This window comes from Podarcis tiliguerta, assembly GCF_965153285.1.
Source record: "Podarcis tiliguerta genome assembly, chromosome: 2".
NCBI classification, from domain to species: Eukaryota; Metazoa; Chordata; class Lepidosauria; order Squamata; family Lacertidae; genus Podarcis; species Podarcis tiliguerta.
Genome location: NC_139535.1, coordinates 98,979,752 through 98,998,965, shown reverse-complemented (window position 1 = coordinate 98,998,965; position 19,214 = coordinate 98,979,752). Strand labels below are relative to the sequence as shown.

Below are 19,214 nucleotides of genomic sequence, written 5' to 3'. Positions count from 1 at the left end.
CTGAAGCCTCAGCCGAACCGGGACACTACCCAAAAGGAACTGTAAGCTACCAGATGGCATCATTCTGCCAGGCGGGGAAGGAGGAGGGCTCTCCATACCACCAGGAATCCAGCTACCTGGAGGGGAGGCGGACCGCTCTCAGAATGTCTGGCAGTGGATGCTGGAGAGTGAAAGACAATCTAAGCACAAACCCCATAGGTAAATATAAGCTGTCTGCAACACTCTTGCTCCCGGTAAATATTTATCTATTACACAGCTGTCTATTTTTACAATCACTAAAAACAAATGGAGCTCTTTTGCTCCTCCGGTTTAATATGAAAGCTGTTCTGCGGAACCAGAAAAACCACAAAAATGTCATGTTTTTGGCAAGAGCCCCCTTTCATGTTATGACAGACTTTTTCTTTTCTTTCTTTCTTTTTTTGGGAGAGTGAGTGCACAGAACAGAAGCTGCTATTAAACTCATATTTTCCAGCTTTTATAACCTTGTTCCTTCCCTCTCCCCTGTCTTTTTCTCTGCAGCACACAAAGCACAAAGAAGGCCTACAATTCAGAGTCCACCAGAGGCATGCCTGGCGAGCGCCCAGCCCGTCACCACCTCTGGGGGAGCAGCAGCCACCCGCGTGGCGCTCAGCCCGCCCACCCTTTCGTCCAGGATCCCGCCATGCCCCCGCTGACGCCGCCTAACACTCTGGCCCAGCTGGAGGAAGCTTGCCGCAGGCTAGAGGAAGTGTCCAAGCCACAGAAACAACGGTAACCTTCCTACAGGTTGGGTGCTAGGATGCCTCTTTACTGCAGCATAGGTGCAAAAGGTCTTGAATGTGTGAACATTATCTTCAAAAGTTGAATGTTTTCACATCCTTATCAGCTAGCTGATGGTTTGTGGCAAGAAAATAAAGCAAATCAGGCTATGTTCTTGCAGGCTCGTGTCTGGTGATCAGTCCTTAGAATGAAAGATGGGAAAGATGTGATGCTAATTCATGTGGTTCATTTAGCCCTTTTGAAGGGGTGACTTGGGGCTGAAGCACAGCGGCTACCTCTTTGCCCCCTCCCCGACCTTAACTCTTTTGTCATTAGGAAGGCTCTTTCCAGTCCAGTTTGAGCTTCACGCAACCCTTTTTAAGATGGAGAAGAAACAAAACTTCTTAACAGCTGTAACCCCCCCCCCCAATAGCTTGATTTGTAAATCCCCTTGCAAGTTAATGCCATTTTAGTTTGACTGTCTTCATCCTACTGGAAGTTTATGGCACTGCAGGTGATGTGAAGGTCTGGTGGTGCAAAACCACAAAAGGCCCAGCAATTAAACGGAACATTGCCTTAGAAATTATAATCTCCCGTTCTTATCATAAACAATTAGAATTTTGAACTCTGCCCTTGTTTGTTTTTCTTAAACGTCTTGTGGAAGTGAATCTGGTTACTTGGCCAAAGAGCCTTGGTGTCTTTCACGGGAAAACTCAGGCATAGTTTAAACTGTCTGCACTGGATATTAGTTATACTGGTGGGATTTGACATCTTTAATCATTCTTCCCTTTCTCTGCTCCCCCTCCCCGCTTTTCAACCTTTAGATGTTCAGCTTCGAGTCAGCCCAGGGATCGCAACCACTTGACTTCTGTACCAGGAGGAAACAGTCCTTTCTGCAATGCAAGCGTAGCGGCAGAAGAGTGAGTGTTGCCATATGCAAAATCTAGCTTTGGATATCATTCATTACCTTTCAAAACTTGTGTTTTATCAGTGGGGTGGTGCTTTGAAAATGTAATCTTTCCATGGCAGCTAAAGCTTGGTCTTTCCTCTTTTGAGGGGGGTGAAAACAGAACAAAACATTTTTTTTCCAAATCTTGTCTTCTGATTTTTTTTATTTTTTAAAAAAGCTTGCATTCCTGTAAAGTGGACAAAGATTGGATTAGTCTAATTACAGGATAGTTCTTTTTAACAAGAAATCTGCTACAGTCTAAATAATTAAAGTTTTCTTTCTTACGCTCTTCATCTTAAGCAATGAGCAATGTTTGAAGTCCAGGCTAAGCCACCTGACTGTAGCCTTTCATTTTTAATTGGTTGACCTTAAGTCCACCAGCTGTCTGTGCGAGTAGCTTTTTTTCTCTTCCTGAAGCCACTCTACAAAGACTTGGAACAAATTAGGAAGAGTAAATTACTGTGGAGTAACACTTTGTGACCTTTTGACATGCCAAGTCAATGTTGCCTCAGAAGTTGCCTGCATGGCATTCAAAGCACCATTGCTATTCTGCTGAGTAACTGAGTTGTTTGTTATTCCTGAAGAGGGTCGCTCTTCCTTGGGAGTCCCAAGGTGTGAGGAGAGCTGCTCCTGCCATTGGCTCCACAACATCATGGCTCCAAAAATCTGCTTGACTGTAACTGCACCACAGAATCTGGTGCAACAGGCAGATCTCTTACCTGGACACAGCAGTTTTTAATATGCATGTGTTGGTCACATCAGTGCAGAAGAAAGTATGGTGTTTGTCTTGACACAGAAGTGAATTAGAAACCTCTGCTCATGTGAAGCTTTGGATTTATTTTATTTATTTAGTAAGAGATTGCTATACCATCCTTCCCTCTCTCTCTCACACACACAAGTCACAGGGCAACTTACAAAATATAAGGCAATATAAAAAATAATAAGCAAGAAGATTTTTAAAAATGCCCATGTATAACTTAATTGACAGCATCATAAAAATGGCTTAACCATTCCACCTCTAAAAGCTTGACAGAAAGAGTGAGTTCTTATCTGCTGTCTAAAACAATATAAAATTGACAGGTCATTCCACAGATGTGGAGCCACCACCAAAAAGGCTTGTGTGTAGACAAGATTGTATTCCACGTGATTGTAGAGGCTTGGAAATCAAGTTAGTTGATTTCCAGAGGGATAACCATGTTAATCTGTTGCATTAAAAACAAGGAGATCAGTGATAAAATGCAACAAATTGGTAAAATGCAGTTCAAAACACATAGATGAAGGCTTAAAAATCTAACCACTGCTGAAAGTCCAGAAATTCAGCATGGAAAAATACAGAAGCTTTACAGGCAACTAGTTTCAGAAGATGTTCTCCATCAATTTATATTAAGACATTCATCAAGCCATGGAGAATAACACTGCAGTTTCTTAGTTGGTTCTGACTGAGTTTAATTCTTCATCCACAATACCTCAAGGACCACCTTTCCACATATGCTTTGACCCAGATCCTGCGCTCATAATCCTGGACCCTTCTTCTTGTTGTGCCCCCTTCATAAGAGGTCCAGAAGGCACCATTGCATATCTTTAGGTGCAAGGCAAAAAAAATTCCTCTGCAGCCAGGCCTTTGGTCTTTAACCATCTGTGGCCTTTTAGATGTGGGCAAGATTTTTTTAATGCCTCTTTTTTTGGCTCTAACCTATCTATATGGGGTTCATTGCCTGCATGTTTGGTTGTAAATTGCTTTGGGTTGCCTTGGGCATGATAAAACAACTGCCAAATTTAAATAGCAACAACAACCATTCCTTCTGAGAAGGTTACAGGGTGCTGGGAACCATAGTGGAAAGTTTCCTCAAGGGCTATCTCTTCTCAGAATTCACCTGTATGCAGTTTAGTTCCTAAGAAGTCTTACACAGTCCTGAGAGCTCAGTAATTCAGCTAAGCTCCCCAAAGGAACAAACACTCTAGTTGTCTATGGCAAAGTGAACCTGGCTGAGAAGTGGCTAGAAAGCACCTCAGCCAGACTCCATCCATGTAGTTGAACTGAACCATTGCATACATGGGGAGGGCTAAAGCTCCAGCACTCAACTTCCACCATTTGGCCTATTCCATTGGTGTTTGGAAATGGACAGCAGGGTTGTTGTTGCTTTTAGGAACATAAAGGAATGACTTGACTTGACCAAGCTCATACAACATATAAACAACAAATTAGAGGTGGGAATGAGACTGACATTGTGTTGCCCTGTGGACCAAATTGACTCGAGCCTATAAAGCAGGGATGAGACACCTGTGGGCCTCCGGATATTTCTGGACCACATTTCTCATCATCCCTGCCCATTGGCCATGATGGCTGGAGCAGATGGGTATCGGCGTTTGGAGGATTGCAGGCAATATCAGAAGGTGGGGTGGGGCAATGGTACTCACCTGACCTCTGGTTGCCTCTGTTGTTGCTGCATATTGGAACAGAGAGGGGGAGGTTGGCAAGGCGCAAAAGCACTGGTGTGAACAGCAGGTTAGTTCCACTGGTGCGTTTGCACTGCACCAGCCTCACTTCTGCCTTGCTCCCTCTCCATCCCTGTATGCAACTGCTAGATGGGCAACAGCAGGCTAGGCGAGTGCCCGCCCCCCACGCTGCCATCCACTATTGGCCACAGGTTCTACAACCCCAACTGTAAATCTTTAGGCCACAAAATATGTGTTCAGTTTGAGATTTTTACATGGGTTTCAGGTTGGCAATTAAAGCTTGTGCATTGCCGGGTTCAAAACTCCACAAAGTTTGCTGGTCTTGCCCCTTGGCTTTAATGCTCTGTGTTTAAATGCAAACCCCATTCCTCTAACCATCCTCTGGTAATGTTTATCGGGCATGGAGACTTTCAGAGTTTGGTGTATCAAGCTTATGCATATATTTTACTATCCAGCTGCTATAGGTGGTTAGCTGACTATATATGCTCCTCATGAAGTTGTGCTCTCTGACTATGGCATAAATACTTTCTAAATAATGTCTATTTCTTTCGTCCCTTCTTTTATGTTTCAGTCACAAAGAACCAAAGAAACTCCCTGTTGCTCACTCTTCCCAGCCTAGTGAGTTGGTTGTCACTTATTTTTTCTGTGGAGAGGAAATTCCCTATAGGAGGATGTTAAAGGCCCAGAGCCTGACACTTGGGCACTTTAAAGAGCAGCTGAGCAAGAAGGGAAATTATAGGTAAGCATATTTGTGGTTTCTTTCTTCTTCTTCTTCTTCCCTTGTGTTTGCAGAGACCGTGTGCCAAAATAACCAAAGAGATATTTCTAAGCATCCTCCCACAAGGAAAGGCTTTTGATGGTTGGCTGCAACTTTGCTCACTAGTCTGTCTGAGTTTCTGCTGTCCTCTTTGTATTTACCCACCAAACCAATAGTAGTTAAGAGGTGGATTGGTTGCTCCAGCAACCAGACTAGGCCTCACCGGGTGGATAGACTATATAACGATGTTGCTAGCACAGTTTCCTTTCACAAGCGGATGAGCCACAGTCTTGCGTAATAGGTATTCATTCATTCTGAGTTCATTCCCTGGCTATTGCTGCTGCCTTAGAAGTGCTTCTGGTTTTGTTTGTAACAAGTAATTTGATTTCCCTGCAATCGATTGCTCTGTAGCTAATTATTCCCCCTTTGCAGCTTGCAAAATGTAAATAATCAGCTTCAGAGTAATCAGCTGCTGAGGGGTAGCAATGTTTATTGCGCATGTAAGTGCTTCCTACGAGATCACAGGTATGTGTCTCTATTTGCAAGGGAGGTGATAGCGTCTGAAGTGTGTTCTTCCTTTGGTTAGGTGATTCTGGGGTTTGTTTTGCACAAGGCTATGTAAGCAACTAAGCCTTAAATCAAAGTCCTGCTTGCCCAAGGAAACAGACTAAAATGATAAACCCTAATTTGTGAAAAGAAATAAGCCACTTTAATTTATTGTACTTGGTACACTATTTGCTGAAGGTATCAGGCACAAACTGTGTGAGGAAAGGTGTATATTTCACAGAAAGTACTGCAAACTAGATGCTACGAATCAATATTGTAGTATTGAGTGAAGATTTCAGATCTTGAGGTACATGTCCATCTCCTGGACATTACAGTACATGGGATCAACCGGACATGCAGCTCACATTTCCTCTGTTGGCACGTCCTGTGTAAATACCCAATGTGTGAATGTGCCCTTAGCGAGATATGCCTTAAGTTGAGATTCCTGCATTGCAAGGGATTGGACTAGATGACCCTTGCGATCCTTTCCAGATCTACAGTTCTTTTGTATGATTCTATGTGCATTTGGAATTTGTGTTGCCAAATGTCCCTTAGTCAGGCAAACCCACTGCTCACATTATACCCACTTCTCACATTAGCCAAGGTGTGAATGTCTGTAGCTGGCAGGACTGCGACAGCGGGAAAAGTATGAGCATCAGTGGAAGGGCTCAAAACCCACATTGGAAGCTGTGGATTCATTCTACCGCAGGACCATATAATTACCCCCATAGCTATTGTCTTCCTCCCTAGCATTTGTTACTCTTAACCTCCTGATCCTCTGTGTCTTCTCCACTCACAGTTGCCCTGGTGCACTTGAGTTTTTGCCAAAAGCTCACAACATGCCATTGGTTCCTTTGGAAAACTTACTGCTTTAAAGCAGGGGTAGGAGATCTTGCTCTGCTCCAGACATGGTTGGACCACCACCAACCATCAGCCCCAGCCAGCATGCCCAATGCTCAGGGGTGATAGGGGTGCAGTCCAGCAGCATTTGGAGAGCCACCCCAGCCTTGATGTGTTTTCTGTGTTATGAAGACATGCCCTGCCTATGTATTAAGGTCCTCATTGGAAGCTGTCCATCTGCCATCAGAGGAGAGGCAGGAAGCAATCCAGGATAGGGCCTTTTGCTGTTAGGAATGTGTGCTCTAGGGAGGCTTGCCTGGCAACCAACTCTGTCTTTATCCTTTTGCCCTGCCTTTTTCTTTTTATTCCTCCAGGTTTTTAGCACATTGTAGCTTTACTCTGATGTTTTTTTATCTGGCTTCTATAGCCATTTGTTGGTTATCACTCTGGGTTGTTTTTGGTTGTTGTTTTTTAAATCACTCTGAATCGCTTTGAATCTGGTGCCCATACCAGATGGAAAGCAGAATATAAACGTGTGAAATTACAGCATATAAAGTCCATCCCTACGGGGCAGCACATATGCTACCAAAGTGGTGTGTTTGCTGATGGGAATGCGAACTAAAACTCTCCAAGGGGCAACCAGCATGTGGCAGGCAGTATCCATGTGGTTTGAGCTGCCAGTGCTTTTCTTTCTTGCTTCCTCAGCCTGAAAATGACAGATTTCCCTGTATGGACAGCTGTTGTGCAAGTGCATGCATAGCACAGTTGGTCTGAGCGTGGTGCTGATAATGCCAAGGTTGCAGGTTCGGTCCCCATAAAGGACAGTCTGCATATTCCTGCATTGGCAGGGGATTGGGCCAGATGATCCTCAGGGTCCCTTCCAACTCTACAATTCTATGAAGTGGTGGCTGAACACACCAAGGAGAAGTTATTGTACATTTGGGTTCCTGGTAGCATTGGGAATCACAGGTGGGGAGAATGCTGCTTCGCTCAGGCCCTGTTTGTGGGCTTCCTACAGGCATCTGGTTGGCTACCGTGAGAGCAGAATGATGGCCTAGATCAGGGGTTGTCAACCTGGTCCCTACCACCCACTAATGGGCATTTCAGGATTCTAGGTGGGCGGTAGGGGGGGTTCTACTGCACAAGCTGAATCCTCCTTCCACCGAGCACTGGTGGGCAGTAAGGAAATTTTACCATCAAGAAAGATGCATTAGTGGGCAGTAGGTATAAAAAGGCTGACTACCCCTGGCCTATGGGACGCAGGTGGCGCTGTGGGTTAAACCACAGAGCCTAAGACTTGCCAGTCAGAAGGTCGGCGGTTTGAATCCCTGTGACAGGGTGAGCTCCCATTGCTCGGTCCCTGCTCCTGCCGACCTATCAGTTCGAAAGCATGTCAAAGTGCAAGTAGATAAATAGGTACCACTCCGGCAGGAAGGTAAACAGTGTTTCCGTGTGCTGCTCTGGTTCTCCAGAAGCAGCTTAGTCATGCTGGCCACATGACCCGGAAGCTGTACGCCGGCTCCCTCGGGCAATAAAGCGAGATGAGCGCCGCAACCCCAGAGTCGGTCATGACTGGACCTAATGGTCAGGGGTCCCTTTGCCTTTACCTTACCCCTGGCCTAGATGGTACATTCAGCTGATCAAGCAGAGCTCTCATGTAAACTGGATTGTAGAACTCAATGAACATAGGCCCTTATTTCACTGTGATGTCCAGTCTGCTGATGCCAGTTTTAGGGAATGGATCTACGTTCCAAACACAAAATTAAAACATGTATTAATAATTTATGCTAAAAAGGTGATTTTAACAATGTGTCACTTATGTGAATTGCATATTAGCGCATGCTTATCAAAATGATTAAAAAAAAATGTTGCCGACCCCCTGGGGCAACTAGACATTCTGTTTTGGCACCCACAACTCAGGTCCTAGAAGCCATTTGGCTCCTAGCTTTCCCATCCCAGTTTCTAACACTGTTGAAATCTGCTCCCCATCCCGTCCCAAGCACACAAAAATTCAGGACCACACTCTAAGGGAAACCTAGATTTCTGTTTGCACACCATGTCTCTGTGCCATACCCTGCCATGAATGGAGTGGAGACATGGGTCTGAAAACATATAGTGGAGATGCAAAAGTCCCAGGGGCGGGGAATGAAAAATTCTATTAAAAAAAAATCCCTGTGTTTTTCCTCATTTCCCTTCAATTATTATTATTCTTTTTTTAACGGGGATCATGAGACACTTTCTTTTACAATGACAAACAAAAGGTTTAAGACAAGGTGTTCATCTATTCACTCCCCCTCCCAAATTATTTCTAAAAGTGTGCAACAGGAAAACATTTATGTAAGACTATTTACAGTACCCCATCATTACAATTCCTGTATTAAGCCCTCATCTGTCAACTGCGAGTTCAACTCTCACATACAAGAGCAAGATGCATCTCTGCCTCTTGGAAGGCACTGCCTTTGTCACAAGAGAAGGAAGAAGGTTCTGATGCCTCTTTTGATTATGGCCTTCCTCTTGTTGGAGTAGTTGGAATAGATCTGCCTCTGTCCTCTTTAACAGGCCTCAAAAGGACTGGAAGTGGGAGAAAGTAGAGAGCGACAAAATTTCGTTGCCATTCAGTTCACACTGCTTGGGGACGACGACTCCAAAACACCTTAATAAATTCAATTGTTAATTACTGTCTGGATGAACTGTAACTTTTAATATAGCAGACACTATAATTATATGGTAGACCGATATACATAATGCATAAAATTACAAAGTGACTTTTGATATGCAAAGTAGTTCATTCCCCCCATTTCCCCCCAAATTTCCCTTCTTTCCTGACAAAACCCTCCCTCCTCCAATGACTTCAAAATTTCCAGATTTTTTTAGATCTCTTAAGTAGACACAAAGCCAGGGGCCTTGAATTTGCTTACTGTGTATTTTATGGAAGTCAGTGATGGGAAAATCAGGACCGGATCATTCTGATAACCTCTGAAGAACACCTAGAATGAAACTGATGATGCTTAGCTGAGGTTGTTACCATTCCTATTGGACAGGGGTCAGCAAGGTTTACCTCACCTGGGCCGGTTCACTCCAGTGGAGATCCTTTCATGGGCCGGATCACGTGTGCGCGCCTGCGATTTCCGGCATCTGCACATGTGCAGACGCGATTTCCGGCGCCATGGAAGCAAGTCCCTGCCCCGTGCTGTGGCGGTTTAGCGTAGCGTGGGGGGACTCGCTGAGCGGGTGGCTTGGTTCGGGGGCGGCTCGTGGGCCAGTTAAACGACCCCCGTGGGCCGCTTGTGGCCCATGGGCCTTAGGTTGCCGGCCCCTGCTATAGGATCGCGCTGTAACTGTGGTTAGAGCATTTTAAAGTGACAGATAACTTTGGGCTTATTATTTATTTGACTTTTGTACGCAATGTGTACAAGAGGAGCTGAGGCCAAAGACCAGTGGGGAGAGAGAGAGATAGATAGATATACTGTACAAGATTCCCATATATATATATATTTGGGGAGGGGGGAATTTTGTACAGACCCAAGGTGAAACTAATTATCTGAATGTGTTGCTCCCTCAGGGAATCATTTTGATCCAAGCTTTGATTATTATTATTTGGGGGTGGGTTGGGGGGAGGAGAGGGGGACGAAGAACGAAGCTGCAGGTGACCTTCAAGGAACAGGGCCATATATACTGCCCAGAGTTGCAGGCATTGCTGTGGGGAAGGATTGGCTTGGTTGCTCTGGTCACATCTGGCATTGATTTTGTTCCAAGGCACACTTAATAAGCATGTCTTTGAAGCCTGTGCCTTTCATTTTTAACACACAAAGGCATGCATAAATGGTTGACACTCAAAATTCTTTATTGAACGAGTCAGTCTGCAACAGCGTAGGTACCTCGGGTTTTTGCTGGGGTGCTCTTCAGCTGAGGCAGTGTGAACTCAGGGGTGGGTATGTGCCTTTGTCGATTTGTTTTTAGGGGAAAGATTAGGAGGCGATTTAATAGTTTTAATAGTTTTGGAGTTTCTCTCTCTCTCCCAACACACACACACACACACACACACACACACACACACACACACACACAAATATCAGAGGCATGCCCTTACACTTACAAACACACAGCCTGCCCCCCCCCCCTTTTATTCACTCTGCGTAGTGTTGGGTAACATGGCAGTAGTTCAGAAAAAGAGCAGTAACTCCAAGCCTTGTAGACTGTATGGGTGCCAGATGTAGAAAAATTGGGGGGGGGAATGGGGGGGAGAGACATACAGCAGAAGAGGGGGAGAGAAAGAAAGCAAACCTTGCCACATTTTTTTCAAAAAGTGTTTCAATGGAGAGAGTCCCCCCCCCCCTCCACAAGCAAATAAGGACCTCCTGATGTGTTTTAAGAGGTTGTGGGGGGGGGGAGATATTAGTTTGCATTCTCCCTCACCAAACCCCCCACCTCCCTCCCCTTTGCACTTCTCTGTGAGAAATAAGGTTGTAGTTATGGAAAAGGTCAGCCTGTGGAGCTCCCCCCCCCTCCTTTTTTTTTCTTTCTTTCAAGAAAATAAAAATGTGGCGTTCAAACAAAGAATTTTGTCAACGCTGCCAGAGTTTTAAGATCAAGGGGGAAGTTATTGCTACAGCTGTTTATCCTCTTGGAAAGGAGGAGATAAAACGGAGTGAAAGTCCTTTTGTGCCTCATTCAAAGTCTCCCCCCCCCCCCCTCCTCATTTTTCCTCTCTGGCCTGCTAGCTTGAGGGATTCTAGAAGGAAGTTTCATTGTATTTTGGTTTTGGATCAGCAAAAGGAAGGCTGGTCGGTGGGAGAATTTTGGGCTCTTCTGAAGTAAATGGATTTTGTTACATCCATGGGTTCATCTGAAAGTGACAAAAAAAGCCCTATGACTGAACAGTTTTCCTTTTCTAACTTGATTAAGAGACCCATCTTGTTATCTCCCTAATCAAAGTCAGATAAATAAAACCTCCTGTCAGATAAACCAGTCTCTTGTTGGTATGTTCAGAGGTCTTAAATATCAAAGCAAAAACGGGTGCTCGAGTAGATCCCTAGCCAAAGAAAGTTGCTTTATAAGAGGGAATTCAAAGTTGAGGGGATACTTTAAAAAAATGGTAAAAAAATGTGACTAAGCTGCCTTTCCTTTGAATATACTTAGTTACTTTAAAACTTGGGTGGTGCTTGTTGGTGTTTTCCCCTTAAGGCTGATCGGATAAGAATATTTCCTTGCCTGTGACTGCATGGCAAAAGAGAGCTCCTTGGAAGAGGGCGAGAGATCAGCCTGGGTGCAAGGAGTGGGGTGTGTGTGTGTGTGTGTGTGTGGTAGTAGACAAGCAGGCTCCCTAAATGCTAACCCTCTGAATGGAAGGCCTTCATTTTGTGCATATGCAATTAAGCAGCCTGAGAAGGAAGAATGCTGGAAGGGGGGATAAAAGGAACCTTTAATCAAGAAGCTGAACGGTCTAATTCAGGATAATAGAGGGGTCCTTACTGTTTGACACAAGAGGGGAAGGGGCGCTATTTTTTAATTTTTTTTGTCTGCATGAGCACTGGCTTCGTGATCTAACGATCCCAAGCCTGAAGAAAGGGAAAGCGGGACGCTCCTGCTTGACCTTTCTGTGTCAAATATTGCAATCTAAGCCAAGATTGCTCATTACGCAGGGGGCCACTCGGAAATATCGAAGCAGAGATGTAGCAATCTCTGTCCTTTTTTTTAAAGTGTTGTTCTGTTTTTGGATGTTCTTCTTTGGAATGTGTCAGCAGTTTGGAGCTTTTACTAAAAAAGAAAAAGGAAAAAAACAACAACAGGCCTCAAATGAAATATTCCCGGTTTTACAATGTGTAACATTTCTCTCTTCTTCAAAATCCACTTTAGTGGAAGTCTCAAAATTTGTAGGTGCGGCGCTCTATAAGGTTTAGTCATATGGCTAAATCGGAAATAATGGGTTTTGTTTTGGATTTTTATTTCCTTAAATCAGATGCTTGGCCAGGGAGAAACTTTGCAATCCTGCTGCCAATATCTGTAAGTGGTTTAAATAACTGTCCCAAAGGTGCCTCCTCTTTCAAAAAAAATTATTAAATGGTATATTCAATTTGCTTTTTTGCCCTTCTTTTGTTTTTTCAAGAGCTTTCCTCTTAAGTTGCATTTATATGTCCAGAGTGTGATATGGCCAGTCTAAATCGTGTAGATCTTTGAGCTGTGAAAGCTTAGCTTGCTTGGGGGGGGGGGGGCAGTGAACTGCTGTAGGGCCTGTTCTCATGGAGACTGCTTTGTCAAAATATATGCAGTTGAGCAAAGTCAGTGGTGCTGGTCTCACAAATGATGAAAGACCATATCGTGGGCGTTGATATAAACCCAGGGGTCAGCAACCTTTTTCAGCCATGGGCCGGTCCACCGTCCCTCAGACTATATTTTGGGGGGGAAATATGAACGATTTCCTATGCCCCACAAATAACCCAGAGATGCATTTTAAATAAAAGGGCACATTCTACTCATGTAAAAACCACACTGATTCCCAGACCGTTTGCGGGCCGGATTAAGAAGGTGATTGGGCCGCATCTGGCCCACGGGCCTTAGGTTGCCTACCCCTGAAATAACTGAGGGGGTAAGCCAGACATTTCCTGATATTTGAGAACCATGGTGCTGCAATCACCTTGTTGTGGTCGGAATTGAACTTGCGCTTCCAAGTTCCAGTAAAGCAGATTTACCTCCCATTTCAGGGCTTCAGTTCACTGACTCTTCTTTCCCATCTGTTTGTACACAAAGATTTATAGAGCACTTAATCACATTATGCACAAGTTGTGCCCATGACTTACAAGAGGGTTACGTTCTGGGGATCACACCTGAAGCCATAATTAAGGTAAAGGCAAAGGGACCCCTGACCATTAGGTCCAGTCGTGGCCGACTCTGGGGTTGCAGTGCTCAGCTCGCTTTATTGGCCCACGGAGCCGGCGTACAGCTTGCAGGTCATGTGGCCAGCATGACTAAGCCGCTTCTGGCGCACCAGAGCAGTGCACGGAAATGCCGTTTACTCTCCCGCCGGAGTGGTACCTATTTATCTACTTGCACTTTGACGTGCTTTTGAAGTGCTAGGTGGGCAGGAGCAGGGACCGAGCAACGGGAGCTCACCCTGTCGCGGGGACTTGAACCGCCGACCTTCTGATCAGCAAGTCCTAGGCTCTGTGGTTTAACCCACAGCGCCACCCGCGTCCTAGGGTACAATGGCAGGTGGTATTTCCAAAGCCTTTTTTCCTGTATGGGACACCCGCCTCCTTTCTGCCCCCCTTTTAATTTTTTTAACATTTCTGCCAAGTGCGTAAAGCTGAATGCACACAAGTGAAATGCACCTAAGTTTGCGGGTTTACTGTACATAACAAAATTAACACAATAAAACACAGCAGAAATCCCAAAGCCTGTTTTTTACCCACAGATAAATAAAACTTTTAAAAGCAAAGGTATACAACTAAATAATACGTTCTGTGAGGGTTTGCTGAATAAATAATAATAATAATAATAATACCAATACCAATATAGCAAGGGTGCTGATAATGCAGTGTCATTTTAAAGTGGTCTATTGCAAAACTTTGACACAGAGAATGACAGTAGGGTTTTTTGAAAAGCGTGGAGGTTTAAAACCTAGCCAGTGGATAACTCTGCTTGAAATAGTCTCAGCAGCTTCTGTGAAGACACAAACTCCTTCTGGTCCAGCATTTGTATATCTTATGACAGGAATATAAGGCAGAATTCTGAGTTGCAAGAATTTCTCTGTCAGCACAGCTCTCTCAAAACAGCTCTGGCTCAATTACAATGCTGAGGTCCAGTCTGAACTCTCTCCCTTTCCCTTTCCCTTTCCCTTTCTCTCTCTCTCTCTCTCTCGCTCTCTCTCTGTGTGTGTGTGTGTGTGTGTGGCCCCTCCTGTCCCTAAACCAGAGGCAGGCAACTAGACTCCAGTTCCCATCATCTCCAGCCAGTACTCAGAGATTATGGCAGTTGTACTCCAACAATATCTGGAGGGTCACAAGCTCCCATTTTCTGCCCCCAAACCATAGATAAAAGTTACATTCTGCAAGCTAAGCCAATTCTGCATATCAATGGGGCCTGTCAAAACCCTTCTCCCTTAGATGTAACATAACTTGCCATGTGGGTCTCTGCCACCACATTTCGAGACATGCACCACTTCAACAACAGTCAGCAGCACAAAATGGGACTATGGAGTTTCACACGGTGATGATGGAAATCCATGTGTCCTTATGTTGACAACCAGGGCAAGGTTCGCTTGCCATGCCCAGGCTGTTTTTCAGTAGCATCTCTTTTGTAACCATAATGTGTGCCTTTAGGGTGAATCATATAGATAACTAACCTGAGAGTTAACAGCATTATAAGATGTAGCAAGGCTTTTGGGGAAGAGTGCGTTGAGGATCATATTGATGTACTATGTCAAAGAAGCAGTCAGGTAATGCCAGCCTGTGGCAAATGGATCACAATTTGATCACAAGATGAGCTAATGGGCACTTGCCTTAGATGCCTTTATAAAAGGGGCTTGGAAGGGGTGGAATTCACAGAGTGTAGGGTTGATCAATGGTGGTAGCCAAATTCAGAGGCACTGTGCTGTTGAATATTAGTTGCTCGGTCCAGTTGGGTGTTCTGTTGATCTCCTACCTTGCAAGAGGATGCTGGAAGCAATTGGAAGGCAGCAGATTATGGCTGCTGAACTTCATCTTTGGTTTGATCCAGCAGGTTGCTTTCAATCTGCTTGTGAGCTTCCCACAGGAACCTGGTTGGCCGCTGTGAGAACAGGATCCTGGACTTAGATGGGCCATTGGGTCTTCTAATGTTATGTTTGGTGTTCTTTGTCTCAATTCTGCCATAGCTACCCATGAAAACATAAGATTTTGGTGTTTGGGCAAGGGGTCTTGGGCTCTTATGACATTCTGGATATAGAATGTTGGGTGGGTGCTTGCTACAGACACTTTCAAAAACAGCAATTCCGAAATGCTCTTCATTTATTTTGCATCTGTTGATCTTATTGATTCCAGGTATTACTTCAAGAAGGCAAGCAAAGAGTTTGACTGCGGTGCAGTTTTCGAAGAAATCTGGGACGACGACATTGTTCTGCCAATGTACGAAGGAAGAGTCCTTGGGAAAGTGGAGAGGATTGACTGATAGATTGACTGGCTGGCATTGTCTGTGTGAGTGTGTTTTAAGGAGACAATAAGCTAAAAGACGCTGGCTTTTGGACAAAACCACCAAACAAAGCTTTTGAAGGAAGGTTGGAACCAATGAAGAAAAAGCAACACAGACAAACTAAGGTCTATGAAGACTTCGCCAAATCAGCCTTACATTATTATTTTTTTTAAAAAAGGTGTCTGTTGAGCTGGGTGCAAGGATGTTAACAACCCCGAACTATTTATTGAAAACATGACCACTCTGGGTTTTTGAAGATGCAGACCATGTTTTGAAAGACTTCCATATATAATATATGGCTTCCTGGGGATCCCAAACCTTATGGACTAAGAGAAACTGTGTATAGCTTACCTTACAGTAATCCTTATTGATATTTATTGAACAGTCTGGTTTTTTCCCTTAAGTCCAGTTTATGGGCATGCTGCTTTAAACAATGGAGAGAAGAGAAGATGTGATATGGAAAAAAGGGGTGGTTTTATATTTTATTATTTACTTTGTTTCCACTATCTAAATCATTAGAATTTTGTCTTTTATTAAGAAGAAAAGTAAAGTGAAATCATTTCTGCCACCTTAGAAAACAAGCTGGAATCATGTTATGTCCAGCATTATTCCTCCAGCTGTTTTTTTCTTGGAGGAAGAGGGAATATTGTTGTACACATTTGCTCTTCTAAAAATTGGTAGATTTTGAATCAATGCTGCTCTGTTTGTTAGGTCTGGTTCAGATGTATAATACTTGGTTGCCTATCAGTGGTTAGGAGATCAGGATCACCCCATAGACTGTTACATTCTTCGTCCTGCTCCCTTTCCCCATGAATCCTCTTTTGAGTATAACCACAGTAAAGGTAAAAGGTAAAGGGCCCCTCAATGGTGAAGTCCAGTCAAAGACAACTATGGGGTGTGGCGCTCATCTGCAGACAGCTTTCCGAGTCATGTGGCCAGCATGACTAAACCGCTTCTGGCGCAGCGAAACACTGACGGAAGCCAGAGTGCACGGAAACACCGTTTACCTTCCCGCCACAGTGGTACCTATTTATCTACTTGCGCTGGTATGCTTTCGAACTTCTAGGTTGGCAGAAGCTGGGACAAAGCAACGGGAGCTCACCCCATCGTGGGGATTTGAACCGCCAACCTTCCGATTGGCAAGCCCAAGAGGCTCAGTGGTTTAGACCGCAGCGCCCCCCCACGTAACCACAGTGCAGGGTTATATCTACCCTGATGGTAATGCTAGCTGTGATTATGTTTAGAAGAGTTTGCTCAAGCCTGCTTCCAATCATGGTTGTGAAGTTTGGTTCGAAGCTCACCATGGCTACCATTAATGATGGGCCAAAGGAATGCTGCGCCTTGGTGAGCTTGGGGAAAATTCACTGCAGGAGAGGACGATGAATGAATACACAGGCCCATAGGTGTTCCTGATCCCCCTAACCATGGGCAGATTGAGAATGTTGGCTCTGCACCAGACCTAGCAGTGTTCTCATGGGATAAATATAACAGCTACAGGGGGTAATAACAATATATGGGTCTTATCAGTCAGTTTCTGTGGTAAGAATATACAGTTGTCTGTATTTTTGTAGCATTGCAGTATGCAATGCATTGCATTGCTTCCAGTGTCTTCAGCAAAGCATCCTATAGCAAGTCCCCAAGTGCAGAATTATGAAGTTCATGCAGACCCAAATGGTTCATATAGTCCAGTTTTATGAAAAGCGGTACATGAAACCATCCAGTTCACATAAACGCCAGTTTAGCCAGATCACACACACAACTTATGGTCTCCAGCTGTTTTTGGACTACAGTTCCCATCATCCCTGACCACAGCTCCTGCTAGGGATGATGGGAGTTGTATTCCAAAAACAGCTGGAGGCCTAAGTTTGGGAAACCCTGAATAGAATGTTTTTCAACGAAATCAGTGATGCTTTTTTATTTATTTATTTGAAGAAATGTAGTCCCATTTTCGGTAGTGGTACTTTTCTGTATGGTAAACTGTATTTAATAGGCCAAACCGTCAAAATGTATGGTGCCCCATCCCATTCCATTATAGCAAATGGAAGCTAGTGCCCTGTTCAATCCTGCGTAGCTTGCTTCCAACTTTCTAGATGATGAAATTACGGCTCCCCATAATAAAAGATTCCACTGAGCTATATAAGGGCAACAGAGTCTCTCGCTTTGGGTGTGTCGTCGTTCAAACTATCAAATACATCCTCTAATTGGATTGTGTGTATTGTGGCAAAAAAAATTTTTTTTTAAAAGGGCCACCTGCCCACCCCGAAAACACATTTTATTTCTATTGTGTTTTGTTTTGAATTGGTGCATTGTATGCCAACGTTACATTTCTTTTGTATAATACGTCTGTATATAGTGTAGGAAAGAATGTGATGCGAAAACGCTATTAATACACTATCTCTAGTGTGTGTTTTTAAGAAAAACACTTCAATCAGTACAGTACCTGTGCCTACATGGTGTTAATATGCCATGTTACGCCCTGTGTTCAGGGTCCAAACTCTTCCCTTCTTTGTGTAAAGGGGTTTATGTATAATATATTTTATGCCTTTTTACTACAAGTCCTTGTACTTTATGACTTTTGCCATGACATTTGTTCTACTTATACTGTAAATTATGCATTATAAAGAGTTTCATTTAAAGAAAAAAAAATTACTTGGTACAATAATTATTGTAATTAAGAGATGTAGCCTTTATTAAAATTTTTATATTTTTCAAATTAATATAATCTTTCCCCCCTTTTTTTGTTCTGGTTTTTTTAATCTAAGGGTCTTTATTTTTTTGCTTATTAGAGCAAGTTTTAACCATCCAAACCATCCTGAATCCAAAGAAATACATTCCTAGGAGTTTCATTTGAAGAACTTTGTTGCGTGGGAAGGGAGACTAAAAGGAAAATGCAAGGGGTTGAATTGAGTGGTGGGTTAATTAACTGGGAGTGAAGAAATCTTAAGTAAGTTATCATCTTTAGACAGCTGTCCTAAGATCACTGAATCTCAAACCACAGGAATCCAGGCAATTTTGGGAGTTTAAAACATTCTAAGTTTGAAAAGTTGAAGTAATGAAAGTCGAAATTTCAAGCAGTTTTACAATGAACCTTAATTTAGCCTTGAGACCCTTGATGCCAGGAAAACATGGCTCATTTTGCCTTCAGGCAAAGAAGAGAGTGTCTTTGAGCATATGCAGGGTTCTATTTCCTCTCAGTTTAAATGTTTTGATATTATCTTACTGGTAGTAGCTAACGTAAGTATCTACAATCACCTCCTATGTATCTGAAAGCAGAGGGACTAGGACGAAACATGTCGTTTTTGGCAGACTTGAGTCACAGCATATTAAGCCTTGAAAAGTCCGTGTGGATAACTGTCAAAGCTGAAATAACTAGACCCTAGGCATAGATTAAATCAACGTGTATCACATCATATAAGAGGTCTTCAGGGCAAGGTTTGAGGCAGTGCTGGGAGAAAAATGGTGGCTCTCTTGAGTCACTCAGCCCCATTAATGCTCATTAACACAAAGGTGACCTTGTCAAAAAGGTATATAGACCGGGTGTCCCACTTCAGTAAGAAGCTAAACAACACTTACCTTACAGTCCCCGCTGAAGAGAGTGACTTCTGAAGTCAAGAGGAGCTTCTGACGTTCTCACAATGTGCAGCAATGGTAAAATCCAGAGAACCTCTTACTGTAGAGGGTTTTTGTTTACTTCCAGACATGGTCCTAGGCCGTTTTCCCCCAAACTTGGGTCTTCAGCAGCTTTTGGACTACAATTCCCAT

General features: G+C 43.7%; 1 protein-coding gene across 4 annotated transcripts in view; it reads left to right on the top strand.

Moving 5' to 3' along the window:
- The window catches only part of AXIN2 (axin 2), a 79,331-nt gene extending 61,162 nt beyond the window's left edge, over positions 1-18,169 (top strand). For all 4 annotated transcript variants that reach the window (XM_083427404.1, XM_083427403.1, XM_083427406.1 and 1 more), the window contains 5 exons: positions 7-198; positions 520-750; positions 1,563-1,658; positions 4,716-4,883; positions 15,305-18,169. In XM_083427404.1, coding sequence (XP_083283530.1) covers positions 7-198; positions 520-750; positions 1,563-1,658; positions 4,716-4,883; positions 15,305-15,431 — 814 coding nt within the window. In that variant the 3' untranslated portion in view covers positions 15,432-18,169. The remainder of the gene's footprint in view (positions 1-6; positions 199-519; positions 751-1,562; positions 1,659-4,715; positions 4,884-15,304) is intronic.
- The last annotated feature ends 1,045 nt before the right edge of the window (positions 18,170-19,214 follow it).